This window comes from Mandrillus leucophaeus, unplaced genomic scaffold, assembly GCF_000951045.1.
Source record: "Mandrillus leucophaeus isolate KB7577 unplaced genomic scaffold, Mleu.le_1.0 Scaffold314, whole genome shotgun sequence".
Lineage (NCBI taxonomy): Eukaryota > Metazoa > Chordata > Mammalia > Primates > Cercopithecidae > Mandrillus > Mandrillus leucophaeus.
The window spans coordinates 805,588-829,501 of record NW_012103299.1 but is presented as its reverse complement, the minus strand read 5'-3'; the positions used below and the strand labels follow the sequence as shown (position 1 = coordinate 829,501).

General features: G+C 40.3%; 1 protein-coding gene across 1 annotated transcript in view; it reads left to right on the top strand.

The window, feature by feature from the left end:
- Positions 1–23,914, top strand: part of CREBRF (CREB3 regulatory factor) — a 94,996-nt gene that overhangs the window by 52,536 nt on the left and 18,546 nt on the right. Inside the window, exons 5-8 of the mRNA XM_011987697.1 lie at positions 9,218–9,412; positions 11,103–11,292; positions 12,947–13,020; positions 22,986–23,108. Of these exons, the coding sequence (XP_011843087.1) occupies positions 9,218–9,412; positions 11,103–11,292; positions 12,947–13,020; positions 22,986–23,108 (582 nt within the window). The remainder of the gene's footprint in view (positions 1–9,217; positions 9,413–11,102; positions 11,293–12,946; positions 13,021–22,985; positions 23,109–23,914) is intronic.

The following is a 23,914-nucleotide window of genomic DNA, read 5'->3' as shown; positions in this document are numbered from 1 at the left end:
GTTAGCCAGGATGGTCTCGATCTCCTGACCTCGTGATCCGCCCGCCTCGGCCTCCCAAAGTGCTGGGATTACAGGCTTGAGCCACCACGCCCGGCCTGGCCCGTGGTTTTCTTACCTCATGTGTTCTTGTTTAGTTTTGGTATCATGGTGATACTGGCCTCATAAAATGGGTTTGGAAATGTTCTCTCGTCTACATTTCCTTTGGAAGGATTGATATTAATTCTTCCTTCAATACTTGAGTTTTTTGTAAGTTTTTTGTAAGTTTTTGTAAGTTTTTTGTAACTCATTGAGAGTTTTTTGTTTGTTTGTTTGAGACGGAGTCTTACTCTGTCACCCAGGTTGGAGTGCAGTGGCACGATCTCGGCTCACTGCAATCTTCACCTCCTGGGTTAAGTGATTCTCGTGCCTCAGCCTCCCAAGCAGTTGGCACTACAGGCACTCACCACCATGCCTGGCTAATTTTTGTATTTTTAGTAGAGATGAGGTTTTGCCATGTTGGCCAGGCTAGTCTGGAACACCAGACCTCAGGTGATCTGCCCGCCTTGGCCTCCCGAAATGCTGGGATTACAGATGTGAGCCCCCGTGCCCGGCTGACAGTTTTTAATTACTGATTCAGTGTTCTTTCTTGTTATTGGTTTGTTCAGCTTTTCTATTTTTTCTCATGATTCAGTCTTGGTATGTTTCTAGGAAGTTATCCGTTTCTTCTAGGTTATTCAATTTGTTGGTGTATAATTGTTTATAGTAGTCCTTAATGATTCTTTACATTTCTGTGGTATTAAATCTGATTTCTCCTCTTTCATTTTACTAAGATCTTTTTTCTTAGTTTAGCTAAAAGTTTTTAAATTTTGTTTTCGTTTCAACAAAAAACTGTTCATTGATCTTTTTAGTGTCCAGTTCATTTATGTCTGCTCTGATCTTTGTTATTTTCTTCCTTCTGCTAACTTTGGGTTAGTTTGTTCTTCTTTTTTTACTTCCTTGAGGTGTAAAGTTTGGTTGTTTATTTGAGATCTTTTTTTTTTCTTGATGTAGGTATTTATTACCGTAAGGTTCCCTCTTGGATTTACTTTTGCTGCATCCTGTAAGTTTTGATATGTTGTGTTTCCATTTTTGCTTGTCTCAACATATTTTTGTGTTCCTCTTTTGATTTCTTCTTTGACCCATCGGTTGTTCAGGAGTATGTTGTTTAATGTCTACATGTTTGTGAATTTTCCAATTTTCCTTCTTTTTTTTTGAGACGGAGTCTCGCTCTGTCGCCCAGGCTGGAGTGCAGTGGCGTGATCTCGGCTCACTGCAAGCTCTGCCTCCCAGGTTCATGCCATTCTTCTGCCTCAGCCTCCCGAGTAGCTGGTACTACAGGTGCCCGCCACCACGCCCGGCTAATTTTTTGTATTTTTAATAGAAATGGGGTTCCATTGTGTTAGCCAGGATGGTCTCGATCTCCTGACCTCGTGATCCACCCATCTCGGCCTCCCAAAGTGCTGGGATTACAGGCATGAGCCACCGCGCCTGGCCCCAGTTCAGTCTCTTGAGTAGCTGGAACTACTGATGTGCATCATCATTCCCAACTCAGGAAAGCTTTTATTTGTTTTTTTCATTTGTGAAGGACAGCTTGCTTGCTGGATATGGTGTTCTGTGTAGATTTTTTTTTTTTTTTTCCTTGAGACAGGGTCTTACTCTGTTGCCCAGGCTAGAGTGCAATGGTGTGATCCCAGCTCACTGCACTCTCAATCCTCTGGCCTCAAGCAATCCTTCCACCTCAGCCTTCCAAGTAGCTGAGGTGTATGCCACCACAGCCAGCTAATTTTTGTATTTTTTTGCAGAGATGGGGTTTTACCATGTTACCCAGGCTGGTCTTATACTCCTAGGCTGAAGCATTTTACCCACCTCGGCCTCCCAAAGTGCTGGGATTACTTGCGTGAGCCACCGTGCCCAGGCCAGTGGTTTTTCTCTTTCAGCACTTTGAATATGTTATCTCATTCTCTTCTAGCCTTCAAGGTTTCTGCTGAGAAAACCACTGACAGTCTTGTGAGAGTTTCATTGTATATGACAAGTTGCTTTTCTCTTGCTGCTTTCAAAAATCTCTTTTTGTCTTTGACTTTCCAGAATTTGATCATAATGTATCTTGGCGAAGTTTGTTTTTTTCTTTCTTTCTTTTTTGAGACGGAGTCTCGCTCTGTTGCCCAGGCTAGAGTTCAGTGGCATGATCTCGGCTCACTGCAAGCTTTGTCTCCCGGGTTTGCGCCATTCTCCTGCCTCAGGCTCCCAAGTAGCTGGGACTACAGGCGCCCACCACCACGCCCAGCTAATTTTTTGTATTTTTAGTAGGGACAGGTTTTCACTGTGTTGGCCAGGATGGTCTCGATGATCTGACCTCGTGATCCACCTGCCTCGGCCTCCCGAAGTGCTAAGATTACAGGCATGAGCCATCGCACCTGGCCGAAGTTTTTTTTTTAAGATGAAGTCTTGCCACTCTGTCACCCAGGCTGGAGTGCAGTGGCACCGTCATGACCCACTGCAACCTCTGCCTCCTGGGTTCAAGTGATTCTCCTGCCTCAGCCTCCTGAGTAGCTAGGATTACAGGCGCCCACCACCATACCTAGCTAATTTTTGTATTTTTAGTAGAGACGGGGTTTCACCATGTTGGTCAGGCTGGTCTTGAACTCCTGACCTCAGGTAATCTGCCCCCATCAGCCTCCCAAAATGCTGGGATTAAAGGTGTGAGTCACTGCGCCTGGCCTGTCATTATTACTTTAAATAAGCTTTCTGCCCCTTTCTCTTTCTTTACTCTTTTCACTATTCCTATAATGTGCATTTCATTTTGCTTGATGGTGTCCCATAAATCCTGTAGGCTAACTTTATTCTTTTTCATTCCTTTTTCTTTTTGTTCCTCTAACTGGATAATTTCAAATGACCTGTCTTTGAGCTCATTGCTTCTTTCTTCTGTTTGATCAAGTCTTCTGTTGAATTGCCCTGTGGAATTTTTCATTTTAGTCCTTGTGTTCTTTAGCTCTGGATTGCATATAGTTGTCTATGTTCTCTTGTTGCTCACTGAGCTTCTTTAATACAATTATTTTGAATTCTTTGTTACGAAGTTCATAGATCTGCATTATTTTGGATCAGTTGCTGGTGTTTAATTTTCTTCCTTTGCTAGTGTCATTTGTCCCTGATCATTTGTGATCCTTGTAGCCTTGAATTGGTGTCTATACATTTAAACATGTGGGCACCTCTTCTAGTCTTTATAGACTGGCTTTGTCAAGGAAAGCCCTTCACTTGTCAACTCATCTAGAGGTTCTGGGTGGACTTGCTGAAGGGCTCTGCAGGCAAATTTGCTCCTGGAGTCCTTGGATAGGCTGGCCTATTGCTGGAGTCAGCGGGCAGGTGGACCTGAGGCTTGGGTCTGTAGAGGTCATCCTGGTGCCTGGAACTGTGGAAGCAGGCCTGGAGCCTGGGTCATTTGGGGTCAGTCTGAAACCTGGGTCCATAGGAGCTGACGCGGCAGTAGGGTGGGCTGTGAGTCTGAATCTACGAGAACTTACCTGGCACATGTATCTGTGGGAGTGGACTTGGTCCTGACTCCACAGGCACCCGCGTGGCATGGGGTTCTATTGGGGCAGGCCTGTCAACTAGGACTGTGGGTATGAGCCTGGAGTCCAGGTCTCCAGGGATGGGTGGGCCCTGAGCCTAAGTCTGCGGCTGCTGGCTTGGTGCTGGGGTAGGCCTGTAACCAGGTTCTGTTGGGGCTAGCTTGGGTCCATGGGAACCATTTTGGAGCTTGGGGCCATACTTTTCTTTGATCTTTAACTCCAATCTAATTTCATCCTTGATCCCTTGACTTCATTCCCTCTGGATGTGATGAGAGATAAGGAGGTCTGTGAAGGGAGATCACATGGTTAATTGATCGCCATTTTTATTTTCTCATCCCTTTGACTCTCACAGGGAGGCAGAACTAGTGTTGTAGTTGTTGTTGTCCTGTCATGTCACATTCTATTCCCTTGACCCTAGTAGGAGAAGCCTTATATATTAGCGTGTTGCTCTTACATAACAAGACAGTGGCTTTATACATTAAAGGGTCAAGTTCTCTTCTTAGACCTATTTGACAATTATTCCAAATTTGTGGATGGCATTTAATTCATTCACTTTCAGTTGACTTGAAGTAAAACCTTTTTGATTAGTATTATTTGGACAGTTCTCACAAATGTTAATGAGCAGCAGGCTTTCACCACAAAATTGTGTTAATTTTGTGGTACTATTTGGACTTTATTCACATTTGCTAGTAAAATTTTCTCCTTTTCCTAGAAGAGCTAAGCAGCTGACTTTAAAGATGCAAAAGTGAGGTACCGGTGAGGAACAGGAAGAAATTCTTCGTAGCGAAAGAGTAAGGATAGCTATAGTTTCTTCAGTCCTAGTTTAGGGTGGATTGATTGGTTTAATTTATAGCTGACAGTTTACAAAGGCCCTTTTGTGAGGACTAGCTCCCTTGATGCTGTTTCTTGGCACTTGGCTACAACAGTTCATGAGCCTACAAAGTTTCAGGAAAGGTGCAAAATGGAGTTTTAGTCTCTTTCCTGGATTGGCTCCCAAATTTTAATAGAGCCTTTTCTGTGGACAGGCTACAACTGTTTGGGGTCATGAAATTACATGGTTGTAAGGCTAAGAATTGGGCTCCTAGAATGATAATTTATTTTGTAATTTTCACTAAACATTTTCACAGTTGACTTTACCAGCTTATTGACAGTCTGTACTAACCAGAGATGTGTGATTGAAATTTTAGGCAGTAAATGTGGTATTTGTTACTTTTACTTTTTTTTGTAATCATGTCAGATAGGAATGAGTTAGGTCAGTATGATGATCTGTCACATGAAAAGAGAAGGGAAAGGCCCTAATGGGAAATATTGCATTAAACAAAATCATTGATTTGTTTTAAAAATTTTTGAGTGCCTACTTTTGTGGTAGGCACTGTGTATATTAGGTATTGGCTATACAGAGATGAAAAAAGTAGACATCTTTATCTTCATGGAACTTAGTGTTAAATGGGTTTATTTACTGTTATGATTTCTTAGAGTCTTTTAACATGTCTATGTGTACTTTGATTTGGCAAGAGAGATATGCAGGATGAGAGATTTTTAAACTTATCTGACTACATAATTCACTTTGGATAAAACCATATCTTATGGTAATAGTGTTCTTTGGAACCTAGTTTGAGAAATATTTAATGACCCTAAATTCAAGACCAGTGATCTTGGGGTATAATTGTTTTCATTCTGTTTGATCATTGGTAGTCTCTGTATTGAAAGGTGGATGGTGACTGGGCATGGTAATTCATGCCTGTAATCTCAGCACTTTGGGAGGCCGAAGTGGGAAGATTTCTTGAGCTCGACTTCGAGACCACCTTGGGTAACACAGGGAGACTCCTGTCTCTACAAAAAATACAAAAATTAGCCCAATGTAGTGGTGTGTGCCTGTAATCCTAGCTACTCTGGAGGTTGAGGTGGGAGGATTGCTTGAGCCCAGGAGGTCAAAGCTGCAGTGAGTTGTGATCACGCTGCTGCATTCCAGCCTGGATGACAGCAACACCATCCCAAGAAAGGTGGATGGCTTTAGGCAATAAATTCAGAGAGAGAGAGAGAGAGAGAGACAGACAGAGAGAGAGAGAGAGGGAGTGTGTGTGTGTGTGTGTGTGTGTGTGTGTGTGTGTATGTGTTTGTGATGGTGAATTTATGGTGTATGCTATTAGAAAACGTTACTATATTAAGTCAAAGAAAACTGATGGCTTTTAAATACTTCTGGGAAAAAGGCTGAACACCTATAGGTAATAAAACTGGTAACTAATTTGGATGGGACAGAAGAAATAAAACCACTTCATGATTATTTAAACTTAACATGAAATATATGCAGGAAAAAATCTATTCAGATCATTTAATTAGGCACAAGAAAAGTGGGAAGCCCACTTGGAGCAAGACACCTTGAGTTGTGGCCTGACTTAGTCCCAGCTGTGCCAAATCATGTCAAGCCTCCATGAGCATTTTAGTTCATATAACTGGAGCTGATAACCTTCTTCCTAACCAGGGACGGTTTTTTGCCAGAGATGCAGGCGCCTGCAGAGAGGCAAACGTAGTTACTGTCTAAGGGAGTATATCAAGTAAAGTATCCAGGAGGATGGTGTGCATGTATATATATGTGTGTATATAGGCTTAAGTGTGGAACACCCAATTACTGACATTGATAGGAAGGTGGGAGTGTTTTGGTTGGTGCATATGCCTGTGTTGAGGTGTTCGCAGTCAAACTAGGGTAATCTATGTGAGCCAGTAATTTTTGCTTACCTAGTGTAACAAGGGTCTATTTATTTATTTATTTATTGAGATAGAATCTTGCTCTTGTTGCCCAGGTTGGAGTACAGTGGTGTGATCTCATCTCACTGTACTCCGCCTCCTGGGTTCAAGTCATCTCCTGCCTCAGCCTCCTGAGTAGCTGGGATTACAGGTGTGCACCACCACGTCCAGCTAATTTTTGTATTTTTAGTAGAGATGGTTTCGCCATGTTGGCCAGGCTGGTCTTGAATTTCTGACCTCAGGTGATCCACCCACCTCTACCTCCCAAAGTGCTGGGATTACAGGCGTGAGCCACCGTGCCTGGCCGCAAGGGCCTTTTTATTTATTTTTTATTTTTTGTATTTTTAGTAGAGATGGAGTTTCATTGTGTGAGCCAGGATGGTCTCGATATCGTGAACTCACGATCCGCCCGCCTCGGCCTCCCAAAGTGCTGAGATTACAGGCGTGATCCACTGCGCCGGGCCACAACGGCCTTTTTCAAGGCCATTTCTGTTGACACAATATGGCCCTTGCATCTTTTCCAAAATTGGGTTGATAATTAGAACAAAATAAATCCTATAATTTGAAAAGAAACATAAGCACAAATAAATAGGCCAAAGCCATTGCTTTATTCTAACACAGTTTTAAAAAATTAGACTTCTAGAAATGATTGTGTCACTCAACTTGTGCGTCATTTTTTAAGAAGAGCCTAAGGGTCACCATCACACTGCTTACTGTTTTGTTTTAAACTACCACACGTGCACTAATAAAATGCTGTTAATACCAGCAGTGCTACAAAAGCTTGTCTTAACTGTTGCTAGAAATCATTCTGCTTTCCAAATTGATTCTTTTTTTTAAAGTCATGTTTATTGTGGCATAATTTTCACACAGTAAAATTCACCCCCTTACAGTGTACACTTATATGAGTTTTGACAAATCATGTAATCATATAACCACCACCACAATCAAGATACAGAATAGTTTGATCACCCCCCAAAATTCCCTATTTTATTTTATTTTATTTTATTTTATTTTATTTTATTTAGATGGAGTCTTACTCTTGTTGTCCAGGCTGTAGTGCAATGGCACAGTCTTGGCTCACTGCAACCTCCACCTCCTGGGTTCAAGTGATTCTCCTGCCTCAGCCTCCTGAGTATCTGGGATTACAGGCACCCACCACCATGCCCGGCTAATTTTTGTATTTTTAATAGAGACGATGTTTCGCCATGTGGGCCAGGCTGGTCTCGAACTCCTGATCTCAGGTGATCTGCCCACCTCAGCCTCCCAAAGTCCTGGGACTACAGGCGTGAGCCACCACACCCTGCAGTTTATATTCTTTTATTGTCATCCCTTTCCTCCACTGCCAATCCCTACCAACCACTGTGTCCATATAATTTTGCCTTTTCCAGAGTACTATATAAATGGAAGCATACTTCTGATTCATTCTTTGTCTGGAGAAAACCTAGTTCCTCCAAGCAAACATGTCATCACCTTCTTATGTTTTCAGGAAGGAAAAATGACCATTTTACTTATGGCCAGTGCTGCCCAAGTTTTCCTGGTTACTTTAGGTTTGGATTGTGTACATTCTTTGCATAGCTCATCCCTCTTCTTCATGTACCTAACATTAAGGATCCAGAGTACATCAGAGGTGGCCATTCTCTGAGGGTATTTTAAATTTATAGGTCATTCAGTATTGGGTCTGACCAACAGTTCTAGCAACTCAGAATTTAAGTATTTTCTGAAACTTCCTTTTAGGAAAATCCCCCCTTCTTAAACAGTGAAGTTAATATAAATAGCTTTCAATAAAATATTAACTGGAATAGGCATGTAAGTTTTTTATCTGATAGCCAGTATGAGAACTGTCATCTTTTATACCTTTCCAAAAGAAGTAGGATGAGAGGTAGGAAGAAAACTAATGCTGCCTCATAAAATTCTGCCCAGTAGAATACTATCATAGAAATGTATATAGCTGGGCTAGGCTTGGTGGCTCATGCCTGTAATCCCAGCACTTTCAGAGACTGAGGCCAGAGGACCGCTTGTGAACCCAGGAGTTTAAGACCAGCCTGGGCAACATAGTGAGACCTCTGTCTCTGCAAAAAAAATATATTTTTTTGGAGACAGAGTCAGAGTCTCTCATTCTGTTGCCCAGACTGGCGTGCTGTGGCACAGTCTCGGCTTGTTACATCCTCTGCCCCCTGGGTTCGAGTGATTCTTGTGCCTCTGCGTCCTGAGTAGCTGGGATCGCAGGCGTGCACCCACCATGTCCTGGCTAATTTTTATATTTTTAGTAGAGACAGGGCTTTGCCATGTTGGCCAGGTTGGTCTCAAACTCCTGACCTCAAGTGATCTACCTATCTCAGTCTCCCAAAGTACTGGGATTACAGGTGTGAGCCACCGCCCCCAGCCTACAAAAAATTTTTTTTAAAATTAGAAAAAGAAAAAAATAAGAAAAAATAATTTTAAAAATGTACATAGCTTTCTGTCTGAGATGTTTCAGATACATAAATATTAGAAGGAAGATATTTAAAAATCATAGTATATGTATCTAAGTACCATTATCTGATAGTACTTTTGATATTCCTGTGGCTATCCTGTAATTGTTCTCTTAATCCTGTGTGAAGATAATAAAAATAGTATTGCATACTAACTTATAAAAACTAAAGAGAAACCCAAGGAAGATGAACAGTGTAGTTATCCATGTTTATTAATCTCTGAATGTTTTATGAGTTAGAGATTTACGTAATAAAAGTTCTCTTATAGACCTGGTTTTTATTATCTTTGACGTGCCAGTGATGTTTTCAGATGCAAGGAAATGTATCAAGTTACAAATAGAAGGGATCTTTTTGTTTGTTCTGATTGATTTATTGAAATTTATGGAGCTTAAAAATTGTGGGACCTTTTTTTTTAAGGCTATGAAAATGATTCTGTAGAAGACCTGAAGGAGATGACTTCAATATCTTCACGGAAGAGAGGTAAAAGAAGATACTTCTGGGAGTATAGTGAACAACTTACACCATCACAGCAAGAGAGGATGCTGAGACCATCTGAGTGGAACCGAGATACTTTACCAAGTAATATGTATCAGAAAAATGGCTTACATCATGGTAAGAGGGGATTGCAGTCAGATATTTAGTGTCACTTTAATTAAGTTGAGATACTAATCGATAATGCTTTGCTTACTCCATGTACCTAGACATTCAACCCTTCCTAGCAAACTGGAGATGGGGACTATAGAGCTGCTACGTTTGCATGACTACTTTTCATCACTCACAAATAGCTTTTTCCAGTGTTAAGAGTTCTCACCTAAGCAGGGAGGAAGGACTATGTAAACATGATTTCATTTCTAGTCCCTTCTTAATCTATTTACCCATCCAGGAAATGACCAGGAGGCTGCTGATTTCTGACCTGTCAGTTGCTATAACCAGAAAGGGTTGAGGAGAAAGTGAACGGGCTCTCTTACATTCTTGTCTAATCCCCAGACCTAAATGTAAATGGGGGGACTGGAATTCAAATCGTAGTGGGGATAAAAGGACAAGGAAAGAAAAGAAAGGGAGGATGGTTATGGAGAAAAGGAGTAGTAGAGAAGAGTTGAATACCTGTAGTAGCAATCAAAAGAAGTTTATAAGCTTGGGTAGGTCAGGTCATATGCTGCGACTCATGCCTGTAATCCCAGCACTTTGGGAGGCTGAGACGGGAGATCACTTGAGTCCAGGAGTTAAAGTCTGCGATGAATTGTGATTGTGCCACTGCGCTCCATCCTGGGCGATAGAGGGAGATCCTATTTCTAAAAAAATTTTAAAAATGACAGTCTTAGGTAGGTCAGATTTTTTATTGTGATTCCGTACAAATTTTATTTTTAAATTAATCCAAAGTTTCTAGTTCTTCTGCTCTGAATTAAAAAAAAAAAAATACCAACTCTTTACTGGAAAAAGTGGGGAGGGGAACTACTAGTAAGCGTGATGGTTAGTAAACAGGTTATTCACTCATCGTACAGATGTGAGTTGCTAAGGATTTTTGAGGACAAGAATTCCATCTGATGTATGTTTGTGCCTCATTTTTCCTTTCCACTCGCAACCACGTGTACTATATTGTCGCTCAGTAAATAATTACCAAGTATTTGCCTTCAGATAAGTTTTCTACCAGAAATGAAACATTAAGTCCAGTCAGTATCCCAAGTAGCATATGATGAGTACTAGGAAAGTTGAAGGAGTTCGGAGGACAGAGGCATCCCTTTTGCCTGGAGTGACAGACCAAGACTCCTTGAGTCTTCTATAATGTTATTTATCAAAGCAACCAAAGAAGAGCTTTTAAACAAGGTTATGCTTACTTGTTGGATTTTCGAGTTCAGTACAAAAATGTGTATGTCTGACAGTTTTCAGACATAGCATCAGAAACATCTTGGTTTGAGTAAAATCTCCAAACTCTCTTCTGACTGTGTATTATACCCTAGTCCTGATTTTGGTGTTTAGTTGAACTCGTACTCATCCTGAGATTTGAGATGCTTAGTATGCCATGCGAATAATGAAGAATCTGTCATGCTGAAACTATAAGCCTAGGGTGGGGAAGAACTTGGAAAAAGTTAGAACTCTGCCATATCACCCCCCATTTCCTGCAGCCACAAGATGGGAAGGAGAGGAGGCCAGCCCTTCTAGGATAGATTGTTAAACATGCTACATGCCAAGACTTCTGAAAAGAAAGGGTAGTAGTGGGAAGTGGTTTAAAATGTGGCTGTGAAAAATGTGTCTCTTGTTAATTAAAGTGATATAACTTAAACTTCTTTTAAACTGTTTATAGGAAAATATGCAGTAAAGAAGTCACGGAGAACTGATGTAGAAGACCTGACTCCAAATCCTAAAAAACTCCTCCAGATAGGCAATGAACTTCGGAAACTGAATAAGGTGATTAGTGACCTGACTCCAGTCAGTGAGCTTCCCTTAACAGCCCGGCCAAGGTCAAGGAAGGAAAAAAATAAGCTGGCTTCCAGGTAAATGCTAATAATGTTCACTCTTGTGAAGAAAGTTTATGAGGTGAGATTAGGCCCTAAGTGAGTTTTTACAGAAGGACAACCACTTCAGCCATTATTCAGAAATTGTACTTTTCTTTTATAAATACTACAATGAGAATATTATAATTTTTCTTTTGAAAGTAGGAGGTGGTATTTTTGTTTTATGGAAAAAGTTTTTAAGAGGGGAGAGATGAATGGACTCTGGTGCATTATGTTATAGTATAACAATAAAAAATTTTTCATAGCTTTATTTTGTGTTTGCTTTTTTAGTAAGGCAGAGTTATTGAGCTATAACTTACAGTAAAATGTATACCTTTTAATGTATACTTTTATGAGTTTTGACAAACATATCCAATCATATAACCACCACCACAATCAAGATATTGAACATTTTCATCATCTTAAAAAGTTGCCTTATGTCTCTTTGTAAAGGCAAACCCCTTCCTGCACCCATAGCCCCTCAAAACCACTTATCTGTTTTCTGTCTCCATAGTTTTGCCTTCTGCATAATGTCATGTACATGGAATATACTGTATGTACGTAACCTTTGATCGAACCTGTTTTCCTTTTTTTTTGAGACAGGGTCTCACTCTGTCACCTAGGCAGTGGCCTGATCTCCGCTCACTGCAACCTCTGCCTCCAGTACTCAAGGGATCCTCCTACCTCAGCCCCTTAAGTAGCTGGAATTATAGATGTGACCCATCATGCCCAGCTAATTTTTGTATTTTTTGTAGAGATGGGGTTTCACCATGTTGCCCAGGCTGGTCTCAAACTCCTGAGCTCAAGCGATTTGCCTGGCTTGGCCTCCCAAAGTGCTGGGATTACAGGCGTGAACCACCACGCCCAGCTGAATCTGTATTCTTTCATTCAACATGATGCATTTAAGATTCATCCATATTGTTGCCTGGAGTAATAATTTGTTCCTTTTTGTTGCTGAGTTGTATTCCTTTGGGTGGAGATATACTACAGTTCATCCATTCACCAGTTGAAGGGCATTTGGGTTGCCTTCAGTTTTTGGCAATTATGAATAAAACCATCAACATTCACTTACAGATGTTTGTGTGAATATATTTGCATTTGTCTTAGATAAATATCCAAGCATATATGTTTATAAGAAACTGCCAAACTATTCTCCAAAGTAGTTATATGTACTGTTTTACATTCCTACTAGCAACACATGAGGGTTCCACTGGCATCACATCCTCTACAACTTTTGGTATTATCAGTTTTTGTTTGTTTTTATTTTTGTTTTATAGTCACTTTTATAGGTGTTTACTGATCATAGCTTTATTTCTAAATGTGTGCTAAATTTTTAAAAATCAATTTGCATAAATGATTATGTTGTGTTTTCTGGTAACTCAGTCATTTGATAAACATCAGTAGGCAGCGGTTTTGGATTGCTGTTAGAAAATGAAAGATGAATATTCACTTAAAAAAGAAAGCAGGCTGGGCATGGTGCCTCATGCCTGTAATCCCAGCACTTTAGGAGGCCAAAAAGAGAGGGTCACTTGCAGCCAGGAGTTGGAGAGTAGCCTGGGCAACATAGCAAGACCCCTTCTCCATAATTAAAAATAATAAAATTAAAATTAAAAAAAGAAAAAGAAAGTGAACTAACTGCTCCTTCCTTTCACAGAGCTTGTCGGTTAAAGAAGAAAGCCCAGTATGAAGCTAATAAAGTGAAATTATGGGGCCTCAACACAGAATATGGTAAACCTAAAGTTTTAAGAAGCTGATTAACCACCTATTGATTTGCTGAGCACTCTCTCTTTTCTTTGGTTTGTGATTTGCTTTCCCTGTATTCTGCCTAGTTTTTGGCTAGCCTCCTATTTGTTTATCTGTTCAGTAAGCCACATACTCATTTTCCTTCATTCTTGTCCTCCTTTTAGTATAAGTTTCTGTACTGGTGACTTCCCAATCTACATCTCATCTGTATACTAACAAGCTGATCCACTTGTGACCATGATAATGTATTTATTTTATTTTTTCTGTAAAAGATGTGGAAAGTTTTACTATTAAGAATAGGCAGCAAAAGCAACCTGCATTTCTCGAAAGATCACAGTAATTTCTTCTGTTTTATAATTGTATTACTGGGTTTGCCTCTTTTGTTGACTGATTTTAATATTTTCCCTAAATTGAATAATGATATTTTAGGCTTCATATGAATAATTTAGACCTGTGTTTTTCAGATTTGATTGCTCATTGGAATTGTCTATGTACTTGGTTAAAATACACATTTCTAGGCTTCTCTGCAGATCTTCTGAATTAGATTTTGTGTACAAGTAGAACTCAAGAATCCATATTTTTAACACTTCTCAGATCATTCTCTTTTTGTGTGTGTAAGACAGGGTCTTACTCTGTTGCCCAGGCTAGAGTGCAGTAGTGCAGTCACAGCTCACTGCAGCCTCTACCTCCCGGGCTCAGGTGATCCTCCCACCGCAGCCTCCCGGGTGTCTGGGAATACAGGAGTGCGCTACTACGCCTGGCTAATTTTTTGCATTTTTTATAGAGGTGGAGTTTCTACTGTGTTGCTCAGGCTGGTCTCAAATTTGTGGGCTCAAGCAATCCGCCCACCTCACCCTCCCAAAGTGCTGGGATTACAGGCATGAGCCGCTGCACCCAGTTAAGATTATTCTTTTTTTTTGAGATGCCCTGTTGCCCACGCTGGAGTACAGTGGCTCGATCTCAGCTCACTGCAACCTCTGCTTCCCAGGTTCAAGCAATTCTCCTGCCTCAGCCTCCCGAATAGCTGGGACTACAGGCCTGCGCACCACACCTGGCTAATTTTTGTATTTTTAGTAGAGATGGGGTTACACTATGTTTGCAAGGCTGGTTTGGAACTCCTGACTTCAGGTGATCCACCTGCCTTGGTCTCCCAAAGTGCTGGGATTACAGGCATGAGCCACTGCACCTGGGCCCAAGATTATTCTTAATGCAACCATTCTAGCACTTATTCAGGAACTACTGGTTTTGATCTAAACCAAAGTGCTTCTCGGCGTTTCACATCGTAGCACATGTAGAAAATTATCATCTCTTAGGCATCATGGAATATAAGAAGAGTAGGCTGCTCATGGGAGGAGGTCCCCATGAGCTGAGGGGATAATTATTTTACACATTTATTTAGAACCCTTTTACAGCACTTCAGGGGTATGGGAAGCTCTGGTTTTGATCTTCTGTGATAAGAACACCTCCTTTTTCTCTTATTTTGTTTAAGCCTGGTGTTATAAGAGTTAGTATATTCCTTTGCCTCAAAAATTGTCCTCTTCAATGTGTGGTTCTTTTGGGCAAGTTGAATCTGAAAGTGAAACAGTGTGAAAAATGATCAATTATTTGTTTCTAGAGGTTTTCTTAAGTTTAGCATGTCTGGCACATAGGTGTTCAATAAACTGTGCAGTTTTTCTTAATCCTTTATCTTGATTGTTTTCCTTTGGTGAGGGCAGAAAAAGAATTTTCAACTGTAAAGTTTTCTACTTATGAAATGAACTTGTGTTTTATTTAACAGCCACTCAGTAAATGAATGAAATAAAATAATTGTTGGTGTGTTGTCATGCAAAGCTATCCATTTTCCTATTGTTCTTTCTTACTATTGAAACATTTTGGCCTTGAACTCTGCTAGTGGTGCCCTGGCCTCCTCCTAGATATCTGGAAGTCACTGTTACGTCTTTGTGGAACGCTTATTATCCATTACCTATCAGCCCAGTAGTTTCTAGAATTTGTGATTTACAATTTGAAGAAGATTTTGAGACTTGAGAACATAGGCTTGCCAACTTTATATTTTGCCAAGTGAGAACATTAAAAAGAACATCATCTACTATTGCTGTAATTTCATATAAGGAAGGATATTTTAGTATTAAAAATTTGAGAAGGGCATAATCTCATAATAGAAAATACATTTAGCTTTATGAAAAATATACTCTGTTGTCTTGATCATTTTTAATATGTCATGAACTGGCATTGTTCCAGAGACTAGCTTCAGGGGCCTACTGTACTACTCATCTCATCCTATCCCACCAAACTTCCTTCTGTTGATTCCTCCTGCCAAAGCTTACTGGAGACTGCTCTGTGAATCCTGTGGAAACTGGTTGACTCCGAATGAGAAATAGAACTGTTAGCCCTTCACCCTGACTGACGTATTTTGTCCCTAAGAAAGCTATATGGAAAAATTAAAACAGAAAATCCCTTGATGAATATGGCATCAGAGGAGGAGGATCTGTTTATGAGTTGCATGTTTGGACTCAATTTCTGAGAGCCAGGTGCTTCTATTTCCTAAACCAGAGGTTTGTGGTAGCATGAGAGCGCTTTCCCTTTTTTCTCCCTGCCCCGTAATGTGCTTGGACACTGTCAAGGCTTGAGAAGAACTATTCTGCTCAGTTTTACTTTAGATTTTATAGTGTTTTTTCTTTTTCTTTTCTTTTTTTTTTTTTTTGAGACAGAGTTTGACTCTTGTTGCCCAGGCTGGAGTGCAATGGCACTATCTTGGCTCACCACAACCTCCGCCTCCTGGGTTCAAGCGATTCTCCTGCCTCAGCCTCCTGAGTAGCTGGGATTACAGGCATGCACCACTACACCTGGCTAATTTTGTATTTTTAGTAGAGACAGGGTTTCTCCATGTTGGTCAGGCTAGTGTCCAACTCCCGACCTCAGGTAATCTGCCTGCCTCGGCCTCCCAAAGGCTGGGATTACAGGCATGAGCGAACGTGCCCGACCGTGTTTTCTCTTTTAAAAGTAACTTTATTTATTTTTAATGTATTGAGTATGGGAGAACCCCATAGTTTTCCCTAAGTCTAGCCTGTATGCAAATATCCTTGAGTAAGTAGTATTCTCTTTCAATTATTCATGGAGGAGAAAACACAGATTTTTTGTTTCAAGTGATTTAGGAGGTTAGCTGTACTTTACCTGTTCAGTGACACATTTTACATATACTGGCCCTGAATGTAGTTTTTTTATTTTTATTTTTATTATTTTATTTATTTATTTTTGAGATGGAATCTTGCTCTGTCGCCCAGGCTGGAGTGCAGTGGTGCAGTCTCGGCTCACTGCAAGCTCTGCCTCCTGGGTTCACGCCATTCTCCTGCCTCAGCCTCCCGAGTACCTGGGACTATAGGCGCCTGTCACTACGCCCGGCTAATTTTATTTTTTTGTATTTTTAGTAGAGATAGGGTTTCACCGTGTTTGTCAGGATGGTGTCGATCTCGTGACATCGTGATCCACCTGCCTTGGCCTCCCAAAGTGCTGGTATTACAGGTGTGAGCCACTATGCCCGGCCTCTGAAAGTGGTTTTAAATTGTCCCTCTCACTTTCCTCTTCAGCTGCGGTTTAGATTGGCTCCTTCTCAGTATTACTAGATGAAGAATAACAAATTACTTGGTTTTACACCAGGCATTGTGGCATGCTTCTGTAATCCCAGTTACTTAGGAGGCTGAGGTGGGAGGATTGTTTGAGACCAGCCTGGATGATAGAGAAATACCCTGTCTCTTTAAAAACAGAACAAAAACCTCAAATCACCAAGGCAGTCTCTGAAGAGGTAGAGATTAAGTTCAGACCGTAGGAATCCTGTGTGCTGAAATAAAAAATGTGTTTTCCTCACAGCTTTACCGAGGTATAATTGAAGTACAGTACCTCTACACATTGAAAGAGTATAATTCGATTAGTTTACATATACGCATACATGTGTGAAACAATCAAGATAATGAATATTTCCATTACCTCCAAAAGATTCCTAGTACCACTTTGTAAGTTATTCTTACACTCCTATCCCTGGGTAGCTCTCCACTCCTATCCCTGGGTAGCCACAGTCTGCTTTCTGTCACTATAGAGTAATTTACATTTTCTAAGATCTTACATTAGTGGAATCACAATATGTTTACATTTTTGCCTGGCTACTTTCACTCAGCATAATTATTTAAAAATTCCTCCATGTTGTTACCTGTATCAATAGTTAGATCCTTTTTATTGCTAACTAGTATTCCATTGTATGGATGTACTACTATTTGTTTATCTCATCACCTGTTGATGGGTAGTTACGTTGTTTCAAGTTTTTGGCTATAACCAAGGGGCTATGAGTATTTGTGTACAGGTATTTGGGTGACATACGTGGTTAAATACCTAGATGTAGAATGATTGATTCATAAGATAAGTGTATATTTAATTGTATAAGAAACTGCTAAACTGTTTTCCAAACTGGCTGTACCGTTTTACATTCTTAAAAACAGCGTAGGAGGGTTCTAGTTGGTCCACAGCCTTGCCAACACATGGCAGGGCCGATCTTCTTACTTTTACAAATCTAATGGGTGTGTGATGGTATCTCATTGTGGTCTTAACTTTTCATTTCTCTGATTAATAACATTGAGCCTCTTTCTTGTGCTTATTGGCTGTTCATATGTTTTCTGTTGTGAAGTGTCTGTTCAAATATTTTGCCATTTTAAAAAATTGGTTTCTCTTCTAAAGGTTCTTTATTCTGGGCCAGGTGCAGTGGCTCATACCTGTAATCTCAGCACTTTGGGAAGCTGAGATGGGCCGATCACCTGAGGTCAGGAGTTCAAGACCAGCCTGGCCAACATGGTGAAATCCCATGTCTACTAAAAATACAAAAAATTAGCCAGGCTTGGTGGTGGACACCTGTAATCGTAGCTACTCGGGAGGCTGAGGTAAGGAATCACTTGAACCCGGGAGGTGGGGTTGCAGTGAGCTGAGATTGTGCCATTGCACTCCAGCCTGGGCAACAAGAGTGAAACTCTGTCTTAAAAAAAAAAAAAAAAAGTAAGTAAGTAGATAAGTAAATGTTCTTTATTCTGGATATAAGTTCTTTGGCTTGACTTTTTGTTTTCCTCATTGGCATCTTTTCCTTTCCTTTCTTTTCCTCTTTCTTTCTCTTTCTGTCTTTCTTTCTTGTTATATCTTTCTCTTTCTCTTTCTTTCTCTTCCTCTCTCTCTTTCCTTTCTTTCCCTCCCTCCCTCCCTCCCTCCATTCCTCCCTTCCTTCCTTCCTCCCTTCCTCCCTTCCTTCCTTCCCTCCCTCCCTCTCTCCCTGTCTCCCTCTCTCCTTCTCTCTCTTTCTCTCTCTTCTTTCTCTCTTTCTGTCTCTCTTCTTTCTCTCTTTCTCTCTCTCTCCTCCCCTCCCCTCTTCTTCCATCTTTCTATCTTTCTTATCTTTCCTTGCTCTGTTGTCCAGGCCAGAGTCCAGTGGTGCGATCTCAACTCACTGCAACCTCTGCCTCCCGGGTTCAAGCGATTCTCATGCCTCAGCCTCCCAAGTAGCTGGGATTACAGGCGTGCACCACCACGCCCAGCTGATTTTTGTATTTTTAGTAGAGACAGGGTTATGCCATGTTGGGCAGGCTGGTTTCAAACTCCTGGCCTCAAGTGATCCACCTGCCTTGGCCTCCCAAAGTGCTGGATGGGATTACAGGCATGAGCCACCATGCCTGGCTCTCATTGGCATCTTTCAAAGATCAAACATTTTTAATTTCGATGAATCAATTTGTCAATTTTTTTATATTTCATGATTTTTTGTGTTGTAAGAAACCTTTGCCGACTCCAACATTTACAAATCTTTTCTTGTATTTTTTTTTTTCTTAGAATTTACGTAGTTTTAGGTTTTGCATTTAGGCTTATGATCTATTTTAGGTCAATTTTTGCATATGGTATAAGGTAAAAGATGATGTTCATTTTTTTCCATGTAAATATCTGGTTGATCAAGCATCATACATTGAAAAGACTTTCCTTTCCCTATTGAATTGTTTTTGCACCTTTGTTCGGTCTATCCGTATATTTATGGGTTTACTTCTAGATACTGTATTCTGTTTTATTGATACATTTATCTTCCTTTATGTGGATAAATTTTTTTTTTTTTTTTTTTAAATAGAGACGGGGCTGGGCATGGTGCTTTGTGCCTGTAATCCTAGCACTTTGGGAGGTCAATTGGGAGGATTGCTTGAGGTCAAGAATTCAAGACCAACCTGGCCAACATATTGAGACCCCTGTCTGTATTTAAATTATTTTTAAAAAGAAAAAAAGATAAAAAATATATATATAGACGGGGTCTCTCTGTCTTGCCTAGGTTGGTGTCAAACTCCTGGGCTCGAGCGATCATCTCGTCTTGGCCTCCCAAAGAGCTGGGATTACAGGCAGGAGCCATTGCGCCCAGTCATGTGGATACAAAATTGTCTTGATCACTGTACAGAACTGTCTTAATTACTGTAAATCTTTAAGTCAGGTAGGGCTAGTTCTTGTTAGACCTCCAATTTTGCTCTTTTTGTTTAAATCTGTTTTGGCTATTACAGGTCTTTTGCATGTCTATATACATTTTCAAATTATTTTATCACCTTTTACAGAAAAGCTTACTGGAATTTTGATTGGGATTGCTTTGACTCTTTAGATCTATTTGGAGAGAACTGCTATCTTAAAATGGAGTTTTCCGATCCATGGACCTGGTATCTCTCTCCACCTAGCTAAGTCTTCGTTAGTTTCTCTCTGCCATCTTTTACAGTGTTAAGTGTACAGTGCTTGAACATCTTTTATTAGATGTAATCCTGAGTATTTTATGTTTTTTAGTGCTTCTGTAAATGGAATTGCTTTTGAAATTTTGAGTTCTTTGGTATTAATGTATAAAACATATTTTTGTGTATTACTCTTAGTTCCAGTAGTAGGTGTGTAGATTCCCTGGGATTTTCTGCTGACACAGTCATCATCTGCAAATAGGAATGGTTTTATTTCTTCCTTTCTGATCTTTATGGCTTTTGTTTTTCTGCCTTATCAAAATGTCTAGAACAGCCACAATATTAAATAGAGTGGTGATTGCCTTGTTTACAATCTCAGGGGAAACCTTCTATCTTTAGGTATGATGTTTGTGTTGTGCTTTTTTGTGGATGAGATGTCCTTTATCATTTTGAGAAAATTTCCTTCTATTTCTAGTTTTGTTTATTATGAATGGGTGTTGATGGTTTTTTTGCATCTATTGGAGCAATCATGTATTGTTCTCTTTTATTCTGTTAATACATCACATATTCACCTGTTAAAGTGGTGAATTACATTTGTTAATATTTGGATGTTAAGCCAACCTTGCATTCTTGGAATAAACTCTACTTGGTTATGATGTATCTTCCTTTTTATATTGGAATATATTGCTAATATTTCATATTATTCTATTCTAATATGTTGGATTCCATTGTTAATGCTTTGTTAAGGATTTTGTGTCTACACTCAAGAGGGATATTGTTCTATGATTTTTATTTTCTTTTTTTATAAGGTTTTAGTACTAGGGCTATACTGGCCTCATATAATTAATTGGACCATGATCTCTCTTCCTTTTTTGTTTGACAAAGTTTTATAAGATCAATTTTATTTCTTCATTGTGTCTATGATAGAATTTGCTATTAAAACCTTCTGGGTTCTTTTTTTTTGGGAAGATATTTGGTAATTTCAATTCTTTTACTAGGAAAAGCTATTCAGATGCTTTATTTCTTCTTGTATGGATTTTCTTTTTTTTTTCTTTTGGGACAGTGTCTCACTCTGTTGCCCAGGCTGGAGTGCAGTGTGTCACGGTCTCAGCTCACTGCAGCCTCTGCCTCCCGGGTTCAAGCAGTTCTCATGCTTTTATCTCCTGAGTAGCTGGGATTACAGACATATGCCACCATGCCTGGCTAATTATTTTTATTTTTAGTACAGCTGGGGTTTCACTGTATTGGCCAGGCTGGTCTGGAACTCCTGGCCTCAAGTGATCTACCCGTCTTGGCCTCCCAGAGTGCTGGGATTACAGATGTGAGCCACCGTGCCAGGCTTCTTTTTTTTAGACGGAGTCTTGCTCTGTTGCCCAGGCTGGAGTGCAGTAGCACAATCTCAGCTTACTGTAACCTCCACCTCCCAGGTTCAAGCAATTTTCCTGCCTCAGCCTCCCGAGTAGCTGGGATTACGGGCACCTGCTACCATGCCCAGCTGATTTTTATAGTTTATTAGAGATGGGGTTTCATCATATTGGCTAGGCTGGTCTCGAACTCCTAACCTCAGGTGATCCACCCACCTCGGCCTCCCAAAGTGCTGGGATTACAGGCGTGAGCCAGTGCACCCGGCCTTCCTGGCCTCTTATATGGATTTTAAATCGTGTTTTCAAGAAATTTGTTCATTTCATCTAAGTTGTTATATTTGTTAGCACCATATTTTCTTGTTATCCTTTTAATATCTGTAGATTCTAAAGTGATAACACTTTTTTCATTACAGATATGAGTGATTGGCGTCATCTTGTATTTTTCATGATGGATCTACCTGAGTGGGGGGTGTCAGTGTTGTTGATCATTTCAAATAACCAGTTTTTGGCTTCATTAATTTTCCTTATTGTGTATTTGTTTTCTGTTACATACATTTCTGCTCTTTATTATTTCCCTCCTTACTTTGGGTTAACTTGCCTTTTTTTTTTTTTTTTTTGAGATGAATTCTCGCTCTGTAGCTAGGCTGGAGTACAGTGGCGCAGTCTCGGCTCACTGCAACCTTAGCCTTCTGGGTTCACGCCATTCTCCTGCCTCAGCCTCCTGAGTAGCTGGGACTTCAGGCGCCCGCCACCACGCCCAGCTAATTTTTTGTATTTTTAGTAGAGACGGGGTTTCACCGTGTTAGCCAGGATGGTCTCTATCTCCTGACCTTGTGATCCACCCGCCTCAGCCTCCCAAAGTGCTAGGATTACAGGTGTGAGCCACCGCACCTGGCTTAACTTGCTTTTTGTTCTGTTTTGTTTTAAAGCTTTTTCAAGGTGGGGAAATCTGTTTTTAAAGCTTTTGTTTTTGAGGGACTTGGTTTGATTTATTTAATAAACATTTACTAAGGTCCTATGATTCGATGTAGCGGGCACTATCAGGCTCTATCAGGTCTTAAACCAATGAAGACAAGTAGGGCAAGTTGCTTACAGGATGGTGGACATTGATGCATGTCTACAGTGTGTTGTCTTTTTTCATTGCCGTTTTTTTAGTTGGAGATGGGGTCTCACTGTGGTACCTAGGCTGGATCACAGTGGTTATTCACAGTTACTATCCTAGTGCAACTGCCTGCAACTCCTGGGCTAAAGCAATTCGCCTGCCTCAGCCTCCCAAGTATCTGGGACTGCAGGTGCACTCCACCACACCTGGCTATAGTGCAGTGTGTTATCAAAAGTGCATACCCAATAATCTTGAGGGTTTTGTTGTTGTTGTTAGTGTTGTTTGTTGTTGTTGTTGTTGTTTTTTGAGACAGAGTCTTGCTCTGTCGTCCAGGTGGGAGTGCAGTGGCATGATCTTGGCTCACTGCAACCTCCACCTCCTGGGTTCAAGTAATTCTCCTGCCTCAGCCTCTGGAATAGCTGTAACTACAGGCACATGCCACCACACCTGGCTAATTTTTGTGTTTTTTATTAGACACAGGGTTTCACCATTTGGCCAGGCTGGTCTGTAACTCCTGACCTCAAGCAATCCACCTGCCTTGGCCTCCCAAAGTGTTGGGATTATAGGCGTGAGCCACCGCAGCTGGCCAATCTTGAGATCTTTTTAAAAACCAAGTGCCACATCATTTGAAATTAATCCCTTTGGATAGGAGCCACTTGTAATCATCACTGCTTAATACTTTCTTACTCAATTTCTTAGTTATCTGTTATTATATAATTAAAAGGAAAGTCTTTCATGGTAGTGACATAAGTGTTTTGTTCTGTCTTACAGATAATTTATTGTTTGTAATCAACTCCATCAAGCAAGAGATTGTAAACCGGGTACAGAATCCAAGAGATGAGAGAGGACCCAACATGGGGCAGAAGCTTGAAATCCTCATTAAAGATACTCTCGGTAAGAAGAATATTAGATAAATTCATAACGATTAATAACATGTATAAGATGTATGATTTAAGGGGATATTAAAAGTTTTTAGTTGAAGGAAAAACTCAAGTGCTCTCATTGTAATCACTCTCCTTTATGAGTAATTTTATCTTCTGAGATTTAGTGTTTCATAAGCATGTGTTGCAGGTGACCACAGTTTGTAATCTAGACTTAATCATGAAACTATTTTAACATTTAAGAAAAACAAACTTCTAGCAACTTTAACCTTTCATGGAGGACAAAAGGTCCCAGAGCTGTCAAGCCTGCAGTTTGCACTTTAGTGTAGAGATTCTTACTTGTTTTACTCAGTAATGCATTTCACAGGATTCTAACAAACTTGGCTGTCTGGTTTCCCATCCCAGAAAAGATTGCACAATGTGGGCAGGATCAGAGAGGCAGGGATCTAGACGTCAGGCCAACTGAGAGCCAGCAGGGAAGAGAGAGCTAGCTAGTATAGACGTAGACATGAGAACTCAGCTCAGCTGCTATAGGAGAAAGTCGCTGACAAACAGTAGCATCCAAGGCATCCAGCATTATACAACTCACGAAAACCCCCAAAATTTAATTTACACAATAAAAGGTCAAATGTTTTTCTTGAACAAAACTATATTTATATTGAAAACAATCAGGTGGAAAGTAGACCCTAAACATCAGTATTTTTCTCAGCAATCACTTACTTCCTGCTTCCATATGGATTAACTGTGTATTTGACCTTTTCTTCAAATGGGTTGATGCTATTTTATGTATTCTTTCATAGCATTTCTTTCTTTTCTTTC